This window comes from Nematolebias whitei, chromosome 19 (assembly GCF_014905685.2).
Source record: "Nematolebias whitei isolate Nwh7 chromosome 19, NemWhi1, whole genome shotgun sequence".
Lineage (NCBI taxonomy): Eukaryota > Metazoa > Chordata > Actinopteri > Cyprinodontiformes > Rivulidae > Nematolebias > Nematolebias whitei.
Genome location: NC_056516.1, coordinates 24,418,541 through 24,432,870, shown reverse-complemented (window position 1 = coordinate 24,432,870; position 14,330 = coordinate 24,418,541). Strand labels below are relative to the sequence as shown.

Below are 14,330 nucleotides of genomic sequence, written 5' to 3'. Positions count from 1 at the left end.
ATATATATATATATATATATATATATATATATATATATCTGTATTTACATATATATATATATATATATAATCAAAAATATAACGCTGTTTGACTCGTAGTGTTTAAGTGCCAACAAGGTAACTCCTAAAGATCTGTCAGCTTGACATACAGCAGATGGAGGATGTATGATGCACCTTTCAGATCCTGTTTCAAGTCTTTGCATATTTTTCTTCCTATTTTTTTTTTAAAGGTACAGCTTTCAGATACTGTTGATTTTACTGCAGTACTTTTTTAGTACTGGAACGTCTTCAACATGTTTATTTTTTTCAAGCACACAGTGAACAACATGTGGCCAGGTGATAGTCCTGACCCCTGAATCAGTATTAAAGCAGCCAAAGACTATAGAAAACCTGTAAAAGACGTCCCTAAAGCTTGAATAACTGTTGATCAAGATCACTTTGAAGGTTTATAAGAAAGTTTGGCTGCTTAAAAGGAAAAACGAAAGAAACTAACAGTGGTTTAAAACTTTTGCACAGTACTGGATGGAGTAGGGTTCATCACATGCATATCAATTAACAAACTCTAAATATGTAAACACACTAAAATTTTTATGATTAAACTATTATTTTAAAAGCTTGCATGCTGTGAAATCAAACTTACTTTTACAGACAATGAATCATTTCTTTGCTTATGATATTAAAGAAAAAGACTCTTTAAATGAAACACAATTCAGTTTTTGACACAATTAAGCACAACTACATGTGATTTACTGCAACTTAATTGTTTAAAAATGTGTTTTTATATTTATATTTTTGCATTTTAGCCCTTTTTTTTAACTAAACTCCAGGACTTCAAAGTATTTTACTTTTCCCACTTTAATCTGTGCAGGGGCTTTTCAGAATAATAGCTTACAGAAATGAACCATTTTAAAAGTTATTTCCAAAATTCCATAACTCCACACAATATTTGATCAAAATGAGCATGAGGCACATGAGCACAGATCCAGCCTTTGATGATAGGCGTCCTGTTTGTGCTGCTGATTGTGGAGCCTCCAGTTTACACGTTCTCCCTGAGCTTGATTACAGTTTGATGGTGGACCAGCGTGCATGTTTAATCACCCACAATCAAAATCAACCAGAACACCCATCCGCTCTGCCATTACACTGATTGCCTTTGGCTACACTCAGGGGTGTGTGTTTCTGTGTGTGTGTGTGTCTGTACGAGGCTTGTTTCACCTGTTTGCTTCAAAAGGATACTTTTTTTTTTTGCTGCACTAAACACGTGCATGAGATGAGAAACTGTAAAATACACTTTTATATTTGAGAATGAGGTATTATTGTTTAGATTTCAAGAACTTGCATGTAAAACATTCTTTATATAGATTGTGGGGCAGCTGTGGTTGAGTGGTTAGAGCAGGCACCCTCCAGTGCAAGAGCTGGGGGTTCGACTCCACCAGCAGTCACATGCTGAAGCCTCCCTGAACCCCTCATTGTCTCCGATGTGTGTCCCATCAGTGTATGAATGTGATAAAGTACAGACTAATCTTTGTATAGATCTAGTAGGGTGCTGTATGAATGGGTAAATGAGGACACAGATTGTGTTGTAAAGTGCTTTGAGTATCTTGATAAGATAGAACGGTGCTATATAAGTGCAGTCCATTTACCATTTACCATGTGAAGTACTTGAAACACAATTGTCCTTGCTTTCTGAGCACAGTCCTGTCACAAATTAGCATTTCCCCTTTAAGTTACGCGTCATTTCACAACAAAATAGATTCTTAACCCAAGTCCACCATACCTGCTTGTAGTCTGCAGACGTTACAAAAGTCAAATCCAATTCAAACGCAGCAACAAGTGATTCCACTGACCAGAAGTCAAACATAGCCTGCCTGTCTCCTGATGAAAGTGTCTCCTTTACTCACCAAAGTACATGGCAGCAGCAGCGCAGAGGGAGTCCAATGGATCAGTGTTTGATGAAAGAGTTTTTCATCTCAGGGCAGAAACGAGGCTTTCCACTCTCTCTGGTCTCTGTCTCTCTCTCTGCAGCGGAGCTGCCGGCTGCTCCTTCCCATCTGGATTCCCTCCTCCTCCACTGCCTCCTCCTCCTCCTCCTCCTCTTCATTATCATCATGTCTTCACGATTTGTGTACAAACCACCCCCATCTCCCTCAAATCTGCTCTGAATTCAGATGAAAATGAGCTTGAACTGTGTCAATGCAGAGTTTCCTCAGAGCCAGCATTCCAAAAGACAAGTTTACATTAAACAGAGGAATAAATGAATACAGAAAAGATGTGGTTATGTCTTATACACTCTTTGTTGCTCAGAGTTTGCATGTCTGTCCGAGGCTGTTTTAAATTTGTTCTTTTTTGTTGCTCCTGTAAATGATTTCCCATCTTCCGTGCTTTTTTCTCTTGGGCTCTATAGGTATTTTTAGATGCATCCTGTAGTTTTAGTACAGTGAGGAAACTACACAGTACACAGGCCATAAGCTTCCAGAAAATCCTTCACTTTTTCATCCCTAAAAAATGTAACGTCTGAAAGTTTGACTTGTGCATGCTCTAAGGTTCCACATGTAATTTATCCTTCTGACAGCATGACTTTACGTAACTTTCTTGTTCTCAGACCCAAACACATTTTTCTCAGTATGGGGGGAAAAGAAGTGAACGTGTTTTCCCACAGTCCAAAGCTCCGGGGACATCTCAAGAAGGCTGTCAGTTCAACACCTGGTATTTTACAAACACGCACACTACATCTGTAAGCAACTGATGGTTGCACAAGTTCATATAGTAAAATGAAAATCAGTTCAGAGGAACAAAACATTAAATGAAAATCATCTATAAACAAAACTTCTTTATATGTGAGACAATACAAGTACATGATATGATACTGTATATAGTGTTAGAATTGTGATATGATGCAGTGAAATATGATATGAAACAAGATGAGCTATGTTATGTTGTTATTGTTCTTTGACTACTTCCTTCTGCAGGGGTTACCACAAAGTGTGACCTCTCATGAAAGATTTGGCAACTGTTTTTTTTTTTCATATATATACATATATATTTATATATATATTCTGAATGTTCTCCTTGATGCAACCTGGACTTGAACCTGCAGCATTATGAGACTGAGGCACTGACCACTGATCTACTGCGGCCCCCCTAATACACATTATGATATGAGATATATATGATATGATTTTATATGATATGGCATGGTAGGATATGTACAAATCAATGTATGGCACAAGACAATGTATAACAAACGCTGATCATGATAATGTGACATGAAAAAATAACTTGCATGATTTGTGATGGTATAATTTAAAATATGATGTTTGTAATATACTGTATTTTCTGGCATATAAGTCAGTTTTTTGCATAGATTTGTCAGTCTTGTGACTTATATGCCAAAGTGACTTAGTGACTTTAAGTTTTTTTTCCATGTTCATAATGCAATTTTTGTGTGACACTTTAAATTTTGGTAAATGCGACTTATATATGATTTTTTTTTCCTCTTCTTGATGCTTTTTGTGACTGATGCAACTTATACTCTGTAGTGACTTATACGCCAGAAAATACGGTAATTCAAGACAATATGCTACAATTCATGATATGTATCATTATACAATATGGTATTATATAAAATATATTAAATTACATATAATATAGATGATATGGACAGTATGGTGGCTCAGTTGGTAGAGTTGCTGCCTCTCAGCAAGAAGGTTGCCGGATCAAATCCCGGTCAGGGGGCCTTTCTGGGTGGCGTTTGCATGTGTGGGTTTTCTCCGGGTACTCCAGTTTCCTCCCACAGACCAAAAACATGCATGTTAGGCTGGTAACTCTAAATTGTCTCATGTGAGTGAGAGAGTGAATGGTTGTTTGTCTCGTTTGTCTCTATGTGTCCCTGTGATGGACTGGAGACCTGTCCAGGGTGTCCCCCACCTCTCGCACAGTGATTGCTGGACATGAGCACCAGTGACCCACATGACCCAGAAAATAAGAAAAAAGACAAAGGATGGATAAATGATACGATGCATATAACATGATTATTACTGTCTCTTTAGTAAAACTTAGTGTCAAAGTTGTTGCTTTCACCAAATCCATGAATAAAAAATGTATAAATGCACAATTGAAGCAATCTTATGCAAGCATGAAAACACATATATAGCCTGGGGCATTTTGACTGTTCTGCACCCCTCTCATAAAAAACATGGAACAAAGGTTGAAGGGGAGAAACGTATAGACATGGAAATATTTACACATAAACTCACTTTTAATCATTTGTGTCTCTTAATGCTTTGCCAAGTGTTTTGTGTTTCTCTGACAAAGAGTGCAGCTCTGTGTGGAGGCTGGGTGGTATTATTATCTTTCTCTGTCCTTTAAAAAGGAAAAAAAAATACTTTTTTCAGTGAGTGAAAAGAAAGTGTTTTTTTCGGCAGAGTAACACATTTGGAGGCTGTAGGTTTTTGCAGGCACACAAATGAAACAGTTGCATTAAAGTTTATGCTCAGATGAGTAAAATGCAGAGTTCATAAAGTGCATCTACAAAACTGAAAACAGCACAGAAAAATCTTATAAAACAATGAATAAACATCACAAGTGTGAATAAAACACATTAAAGTGTGCTGGTGTCCCTCCTTTAAAATGAGACAAAACCTGATTTTATGGGGTCTTAATGCCAAATTAGAGCTAAAATTGTTATTGAAATAATAGTTTGATGCATTACTTTACACCTGCAGCCGTTTAACATCACAAGCTCACAGGTAACAGCAGCTGTCATGGCAACAGATGTAAATAATATTGTTTGGTGAACCATGGCTGAGTCTATTGGATATGTTGATCCTTGGCAACCTGTTTGATTGAAACCAAAAAGAGTCATGTGACACCAGCTAGGCCTTATGAACAGCCAAGAACAGCACGATCCATCATTGAATCAAAGCCTTTCAAAGGAGTTAATTAACCTGTGTGTGTGTAGTTGTGTGTGTAGTTGTGTGGGGGGTTAGCCAGACACAAAGTGTTACGAAAACTGCTTTTAAAAAAGAAAAAGGATGCATGCAGGAGTGACAAACACACTCTTAGCATTTTGTTCACAGGCGAAAATCCACCTCTCAGCTTGTTCTCGGTTCCCTCTCGATTGTGCATTTTTTTAGAGGGAGGCTTAGAGCTAACCATCGGCTCACCTCTTCTTTGATTGGTCGCCATAACAACATCACCATGGTAATCAGCGTGCATTGACTTTGATTCTATTTATGTGGATGGTTGTGAGCTGACGTGGAAATTTCAAATGTGCGTTCCTTTGCTGACTTACCCTGACAGATTTTCATTCAACCTTGATGTATACAGGCTAGTCTCCTTGAGCCACGGGGACTCATTTACAAGAAGGGCCTGTTCCAGACAGAACATACACTTTACAAACAATAACAGTAAATAATGACAACCATAAACTACAGTAAAAATGCAGTTAAAATAAAAGTAGTGTATCAGGGTGCCATAAAACAGGGTGAAATACTAAAAACAAGAACATATCTGCTTTGATTTTTCTATTGACATTATCAAGTGTTTGAAACCTCGTAAATAAATCAAAGTGGAAAACTTCAACTTCTGTTGCAAGGTGTTCCAGGTTGCAGAAGCAGAGTAGGAAAAGGTCTTTTGGCCAAGTTCAGTCCGCACTGAGGGAACGCTGCAGGTAGTTATGTCCTGAGAACACATGTTGTAACTGCACTGACAGTGTGACATGTGGGAGGAAATATAAGAAAGTAGCAGACCAAGGAGGGATTTATGGATGAAGATGAACCAGTGTGAGAGCCTACATGTAGATAATGATGACCAACTGACCAAGGAGTACAGAGTGCAGTGATGGTACGGTAGTTACAACCAGTTATGAATCTTAGCGCGTCATGGTAGACAACATCCAGCATCTGCAAGCAGCTGGCAGAGGCATTCATGTAGATAATGTCACCATAGTCAATGGCAAGTAGGAAGGTAGTGGTTACAAGGCGTTTTCTGGCATTCAGAGTTAAGCAAGATCTATTTCTGAGAAAGAAACCCAGTTTTAATTTCAGTTTCTTTATCAAGTTTTTGATATGAGGTTTAAAAGAGAGATGTGTGTTGACCAAAATTCCATTTATTTAAATTGTAAAAAGAGTGGGACCTAAAACTGAGCCTTGTGGCACACCATTGGTGACAGTAGTACCGCTATGTCAAACACATTGCCTCCGACCTGAGAGATGGTTTGAGATGCAGATGCAGAATGATGGAGGACTGACACACACTCGTGCTTAGAGTTTACTTTATGTGTTGCATGAGGACTGTAAGCCATACAACTGGACAAAACATGACATCAGTTTGAGTTTTAACTTGATTCTTTGGTATTTTTATCAGTTGGAGGTGCCAAAACACATATTATAGGCCTTATACAGCAGGTGTCTGGGCAGTTTGGTGATTACTGCAGATTATAATAATTCACAGCTGCCTGAACTCTTGACAAAATATTAGAATTTGAGAATTTGTATCTGGTTGGTTTGTTCATTGCCTCACCTCTGAACTGGTCTGTTGTCTGGTTTGGACTCAAGAACTGCTCCATCTGGACTATATGGTCATGCTTCTTGGGAAAGTCTGGTGTCATTGATTTCCAGGTTTGGTGATTTTAGTAGATATTTTGACTTTTGAGTTGCTTCACAAATTTGGTATGAAATGTTTCCCTACAAATAGTTTTTAAATTATACACCTATTGGGAAAAGAATAAATTACAATTTGTAGTTTCTGTTTTCAGTAAATATTATCACCCACCACAGTAAAAGGTGAAAAATTGTGCATTTGTCTGTGCATCTGTGCAGATGCTTCTGGGTTTTTTTTAGCAAAACATCTCCTAAACCAGTGGATGGATTCTATCAGGAAGTAATAATTGGATGTGCATAACTAATGAAACTTGTGAAGTCAACATAAATCAAGATGGTCACTGCAACTAATCAACCTTTGTAAACACAAAATGGACTACAACTCAGTGAGTTTTACAGATATTTAGCTAAAATTTGATGTTACAAGAGCTGAGTCACCCTCAACACATTCAGATCTCTCTTGTAAATGAGTCTCCGAGGCTCAATGGGACTAACTGTATAAATAAAGGTTGAATGAACATCCTGTGAGTGCTAACAGAACACATACAGCATAATATTGCTTGATATTGCACAAGTTATTGTTAAGATTAGACCACAAAGGTTAAAACTCAATCATTTTGTATCAGAAGATGATCTTGGTTGAAAATTCTGGCACAACGAGTGACATGTTAACAATATTTAATCCTTTATTTTTATTAAAAGTTTCTAGCGTTGATAGTTTATTTTGTATATTTCCCTTTCAGTTTACATTAATTTCTGTTATTTTTTTTATATATATATATATAAATATCCAACATCAATCTGTTAATCCACAACATCTCCAAAAAAAAAAAAGTTTGCTCTGGATTGCATTCACTGTGTATATATTGCTGATAAATGTGTTCACATGAAGTAAAACCACCATTAAAGGAGTTATTCTGAGCATTTCAGCGTTCAGTCATGCTAAATGATTCTGTAGCGCCTGGGATTTAAAACTCAAATCCTTTGATTCATGCTCTGAAGCCCGAGCTCGAACATCTCCAAGTTTGGTATTTTTATTAACAAGAAAAAAAAATTACATAAAATACATGAAAACAGTCAGGAAAAAAATGTTCTTGAGGAGCTAAATAATGTTAAATGATAAAACAGTGGATTTTTGTGCTGAATGAATAAGAACAAACAAAATCAAATGAGTTTCATAAAGCTGATTTAGATGGACCTTCCAACACAAAGAGAAGAAGGGAAGAGAAGTGAAAGCATTTTCTTTTTAATGTCCCTTCTCCATGGAGTCACAAAAAGCCACATAAGAGAAACCCCCATTGAACCCATGCAGATGTGGCCCTGCAGCTGTAATTTCCTGCCAGATAAGACTCTCCACAGAAACACAACGCTGAAGACAAAAGAAATCTCAGGCAGTGGGTAAACAGATCCAAGTCTGGGTCGAAGGTGGCTGCACTTCAGCATCTGAGTCATGCTTTAAGACGCACTTTTTACAAGCTACACATGTCTTGTAGCATGCAGGGACCAGTCATCACAAGCTTGAGCTAAATTGAATTCTTTCCAACCACAGAGTGGGTTTTCTCACCAACACATTAGGAAGCATAAGAACCAGGGAAGTGGTGACAAAAGTATGGAGCTTTTAATTTTCTAATTTTCCTTTTTTAATTATTTTTTTTACCTCAAGGCTTGCAAAGGTGAAGGGAGATTTACAGATTTCATGACCAGGTTTTCAAACAGCTCAGCCGCCTCGGATTATTACTCCAGATGTCTTTTCAAAGCCTAATACAATAAAATAAAAATCTTCATTTGCAGGATTTAATTCAACTTTTACTGCCTGCTTCAAAACCTTTATTTCATTTTTTATATATATATAATAAAAAAAAACAATAATTTTTCACATTTAACGTCGTTTTACTCTGGCAAAATCAAAAGAAAGTTGCTTGTGGGGAGGCTGCACTCACACACATGCAGACAAACTCATACCACAGTAAAGGCTCCTCGTGCACATCTGTTAGCCAGAGACACACTACTATCTGTGCAGAATGTCATTTAGCAGCCTTGCTGTAGATTTATGAGCCTGTCCAGCCACATCTACAGTACGCAGATCTTCTAAATATATAAAACACACGCACACTGACATCAAAGCATCCAGTCTTTAAATATGTACAATTTTTAGGTGTTGCTCCAAGAAAAGGTTCTTACATCATACACGAGCCTAATATATCGTGTTGATAATTCACAAGATGAACTGTAAGGAATTTAATGTTAAAAAGAAGAGCACAGGAGTAAATAAGTCAATTGGATTTGAAACAAATGCATTTCTCTGTTGCACAACCTTCAAAATATATTAAGCACGTCAGTGCTGCCACCTTCAGGCTGAGAGGTGAAACTACACCTTCAACTCAGGTTTGATCAGCAGTTCTTTTCTTGAACTTGTGACACCTTAAAATAAATTATTTCAGAGCAGGGATTTTTGCTAAAACACAGCCATCAAACACATAATGTATTCTTTATGCAGTCAACCAGAAAACAAAACATAAAGAAGCCTAAATCCACCCCACGTCATCAGGCCTGGAAATGAACGCATCACTAAACTGGAGAAATGTCTTTTTTTGGTGAAAATGTAGAATTTTTATTGCCGAGTGCTGAATGACTTTGCTGAAAGTTGCTGAAGAAGCTGAAACTGAGTTGTTGTAGGTAAAAGCAGCTGAATGCTATAAAGCTGAAATAAGCAAAAGACAAGCTAAACGCTAAAAATAGCATAGGAATTATGATGAAGCAGATTTTAAAGAGAACAATGTTTTTGAAAGGACTGAAAAGCCCTCAATGTATTTCTGTGGGTAAAATATTTGTAGCTAAAGTAAAATATTCAGAAAATTATACAGTATTAAGTATTATTACTTATTAAAAGTTGCAGCATAATGTAAGCGTTTAAATGATGTGATTTAAACACACATTCGCCAGGTTGTATTTAAAACAAATGGTTCTATTCAAATGATTCTGTAGTTGCAGCGATACACAGCAGGCTTTGTGGCTGAAACAATCACCTCATAATCAGTGACAACAAGAAAATGAAGATGATTGTGGACTTTAGGAGGTGTAGTAATAAGGTGAAAGTGAACATTTGCCAGGATAAAGGTTTGTAAGCTCCATCATCCAGGTAGAAAACAACAAAAATGGCTAAATCGTGTCATCTGGACCAGTTTCTTTACATTTCATCCCCCATCCAGAGGACTTCGTCAGTCTGCAGCCTGCCAACCAGATCTGTCCCATAGGTAGCCTTCATTGTTGTTTCAAGCCAAACTCCAGTTGGAATCTCAGAAGTAGGTTTTAAACACGTGCAAACAGGACCCATCCATCCTAAACAATCATCATGTACAACAATCAAATGTTTTAGGCCAGATGGCCAACTTGCTCCTCACAGAAACAGCCCGAGGACAACCAAAGTCAAAGTGGTTCAGAAAAAAGGTTTGTAAGCTCAATCATCCAGGTAGATTACAACAAAAATAGTTAAATCATGTCATCTGGACCATTTTCTTTAAGTGAGATACATTTGACAGGATGTTCACCTGAATGACAAGTTACACCAGAAATCTAACTCTGTGACCTTTTCCACTGAGGAACAGAGCATATTCTGCTTCTTGAGAAAGCTCAGGTCATTTGATATTTGCAGCAAGATGTGCATTTTCTAGATTTAGGTGAAGCACACTGTAACCAGTAACTTAAATAAACTAGACCAATGGATTTTAAATAACCGTCTTACCCTTTCGAAATAATCTGGAGCCCCTCTTTGTACAATTTGCTCAGCATATTGAACACTGCTGGGAATTTTCTGCACAGCATACTGACAAACAGGTGGAGACGTTTCACTCAGAGAAATCCTCAGTCTCTCTGAAAACACGAGCAGCATAGGATGTCATTTCTGCCTTCAGCAATAAGCTCGTGAAGATTAGTTACATACCAGTGGTCTGTCGGAACAAAACACCCTGATGCATAAGAACACCACTCCACTGTTGGAGATAGAGCGTCGTGTTATTGTCAGTTGATGAAAAAAAAAAAAAAAAACAGATAAGAAAGGACAGACAGACTGGTTGGTCAGGCTTCCAGAGGAAAAAGGCCCAAAACATAAGAGCAGAAAGAACGAGATGGTAAACTCCAAGCCAGCAGATGACCTGCATAGGATCTCATTTTAACCACACCCTGCTGGTTTGGCAAGAATAAACAAAGTAGTAAATACTTTAAGGCTTTGTTCACCTGAATCACAACACCTGAAGTAGCTACATTTTTTACAAAAGTTTAATAATTATGATGAACAATGTGATTTTTTCCTGAACCTTTTTTGACCAAGTGTGTATATAACATATAAAAAAGTCAAAAGTGAAAGTTAAATGACTGAAAAGTTCTGCTCCAAGTTTGGTGAAGTTTTAGCACCATTTTAAATTCTCTGCTTTGTTATGGAAATTACATGCGAACGGAATAATTTAAATAATTTATTCAGACTCATTCCCTGTGTATTATTTTACAAAAGCAATAAAACTTTACAAAGCACGTCTAAAAACATCCAAAAAGAAAAACTGCATAGCAAATCTAAATTAAAATAAAATACCCATCAGCCCCACCAAACAAAAACACGTTTAAAAGCTGGTTTACTCCATATTTGCACTCAATTAATGACCTATAAACTGTACACAAGTATTGGGACACTGCTCCTCGCCGAGCTGACTGAATGGTAAACTGTCGAGCACGATGTTGGCTCGGTCAGTCTGGTATTAGCTCTTGCAGCAGCCTTTACGCTCCTCCTGAGCGTCACTCTTTGATCCAAGGGGACTGGACAGGGTCACGGCGCTGATGGAGCCGCGGGTCACCTCTCTGCTCGCCACCTTCTTATGGATCGCTGGAGAAGAGCAAACATTTCACCGTCACACCCTTCACGTTGTGTGTGAATCGAAGCAATTATGGGGTGCCCTTTGTAAAGTTATACAATCAAAAATTATTTTAATTTGCTGACTAAATATTTAACTTGCTAAATATTTAGCTTGCAAGTTAAATATTTAGGTGAGAGTTAAATAGTTAGTCAGTAAATTAAATATTTATTTTGGAAATTAAATGTTTGATTTAGAAATTAAATGTTTAGTTTTGAAAATAAATATTTAGCTTGTAAATTAAATATTTAATTTACACAAATATTTAGTTTACTAACTAAATATTTAACTTTCAAGTTAAGTATTTAGTTTGTAAACTACATATTTAGCTTGTAAATTAAATATTTATTTTGGAACTATGACATTTATAAATGTATTAATAACATTGTGAAATAATGACTGAAAAAAAACCTACTTTTTTAATTAAAGGCTAAATAAACCCAAATATTGATGTTAATTTTTGACTGTATAACTTTACAAATGGCACCCCATAAGCAATGAGGTCATCACGTTTTACCTCTGAGGACTTCATTGAAAGCAGCTTCGACGTTGGTGGAGTCCAGTGCTGACGTCTCCATGAACATGAGCCCCTTCTTGTCTGAATGGGGGCAGAGTTTGAGTATTAAGCTCGTTCACAAACAAAAACAGCGTTGGACATTTTACAATTATTCATCAACCTGCAAAGTTTTGGGCCTCCTCTGTGGGAACAGTCCTGAGGCTCTCCAGGTCGCTCTTGTTCCCCACCAACATCACCACAATGTGAGGATCTGCGTGGTCGAAGAGCTCCTTCAGCCATCGCTCTGCGCTCTCGTAGGTCAGATGCTTGCTGATGTCATACACCAACAGCGCTCCGACTGCTCCTCTGTAGTACCTGAACCCACCAGACAACAGATTAACCTTTGATCATCTCCATCTTTTCAAACTGGAACAATAACGAAAGGATTGCATATCATTTGTTGCCGTGCATGCCAAAATTTTAGGAAAATATCTTATTAGAGCTCAGCGAAAACGTTGAGGATGACTCTCAGCTACTGACGCGCACATGTTAGCTCAGAATCTGGACAATTAGATGAATGGTAGTTGTTTTGTGTTGTTAATTGTGAGAGCCATTTGGAGTTGGGCTAACTTGAAAAGTTAATCAGCTATAGATGTGATTTTAACATCACTGCATTTGCCTTCTCTAATCTGTCCAGTGGTTTGAGAGATATTTTGCTAACAGACAAATGAACACACACACAGAAGGACATAAGTAATTAAATGCATGCTCGACGTCATGAATAACAGGCAATAAAATAAACAACTGAACTCTTGTTTTGATTGCACATTATTAAATGATAAATATCTGTAATACATTTTAAGTATGTTGTCTTAAATATTAAAAAATATACAACAATTTAAAACGTTTCTTTAAGTTATCTCAGTTGATGAAACTATGTTAAACTGGGCATGTTTAATTTCTGTTGTAGTTAGTAAGAATGCTATTAAAGCTGAAGGAAATGTGTTAATAATAATAATAATAATAATAACAGTTGTTTTGATGATATGATACAATGGCCTGCTATACTTTCAAAGTTAATTGCACAAAAGCTGTTTGACTTAATGAAATACACATTTCTTTCTTATTTTTTTCCCCCCAATAAATATTTTTGACTGTTTTATAATCCTTTTCTGTGCAGAAAATTTTCAGTATATTCGTTTAAAATCTTTATGTCCTAATATTTTGTACAATTATATTTGTGTATTTACTAGTATGCGTGTGCATTTTTTGGTACCACTTTACAATAAGGCACCCTTTATAGATGGCTAATAAATAGTTTATAGATATGTTATTAATTCATCTATAAACACTTTATAAAGCATCAATAATTGTTTATTAGCATTAATTGTGACAGAGAGACAGAACTGACCAGTTTCTTGCCAAATAGTGAACCAAATCTGTTCACCTATATATTTTAAGTATTTTTGATTTTTTTAATTGAATTTGAATTTCATCTAGAGTTATTATATTAAACATGTCACACTAAGTTACTACCTTGTAAGCACAATAAGCATTTTTAAACCTATTTTTTTTGGGATATAATATTAGTTGATACTTATAATGCAGTGACAAAGTACAACATTATATCCTAAAAAAAAAAAGGTTTACAAATGCTTATTGTGTGTAACTTAGGTCTGGTTCTGCTAGAAGTTTCTTCCTCATGCGGGAGTTTTTCCTTTCCACTGTCGCCTTCATGCTTGCTCAAGATGAGAGTTCTGTGATGGAGTTAAATTCAAAGCAGTCTGCTTCTCAGATAAATAGTGTTAAATTATTATTTTACATGTGAATGTTTCTGGTCAGTGCCCTGAGACGACTTCTGTTGTGACTTGGTGCTTTATAAATAAATTGAATTGAATTAAGTCTGAAATGTTTAATATAACAACTCTAGATGAAATATATAGGTGAACAGATTTGGCAAGAAACTGGTCAGTTTTGTTTCCGTCACCTTTAATTAATGCATAATACACTGTTATTAATGATTTATAAAGTGTTTATAGTGGAACTAATAAACTAGTTATTAGCCATCTATAAGGGGAGTCTAATTGTAAAGTGGTACCCATTTTTTGTGATTATTTTTGTATAGTGATAATTACTCTTTTCTATGTTTGGCCAACTACAATTGCTGAAACACTTTTTATTACAAAAGGATTAACAAAAACTATTATTTCATTTCTTGTCTTTTCTTTTAAGCCTGCCATATATGAGTAAACTCCTAATCTCAGTTCTTTAATACTAATGATCAGTGTGTGTGTGTGTGTGTGTGTGTGTGTGTGTGTGTGTGTGTGTGTG

At 36.5% G+C, this 14,330-nt stretch overlaps 2 protein-coding genes across 2 annotated transcripts in view; both read right to left on the bottom strand.

The window, feature by feature from the left end:
• LOC119426124 (zinc finger protein 385D) overlaps positions 1-6,610 on the bottom strand; it is a 26,793-nt gene extending 20,183 nt beyond the window's left edge. The window contains exon 1 of the mRNA XM_037693684.1: positions 6,523-6,610. Coding sequence (XP_037549612.1) covers positions 6,523-6,610 — 88 coding nt within the window. The remainder of the gene's footprint in view (positions 1-6,522) is intronic.
• Positions 6,611-11,227: 4,617 nt separating this feature from the next.
• The window catches only part of LOC119425617 (ras-related protein Rab-25-like), a 4,744-nt gene continuing 1,641 nt past the window's right edge, over positions 11,228-14,330 (bottom strand). Inside the window, exons 3-5 of the mRNA XM_037693151.1 lie at positions 12,181-12,374; positions 12,021-12,101; positions 11,228-11,475 (exon numbers count right to left, since the gene is read on the bottom strand). Of these exons, the coding sequence (XP_037549079.1) occupies positions 11,351-11,475; positions 12,021-12,101; positions 12,181-12,374 (400 nt within the window). The 3' untranslated portion in view covers positions 11,228-11,350. The remainder of the gene's footprint in view (positions 11,476-12,020; positions 12,102-12,180; positions 12,375-14,330) is intronic.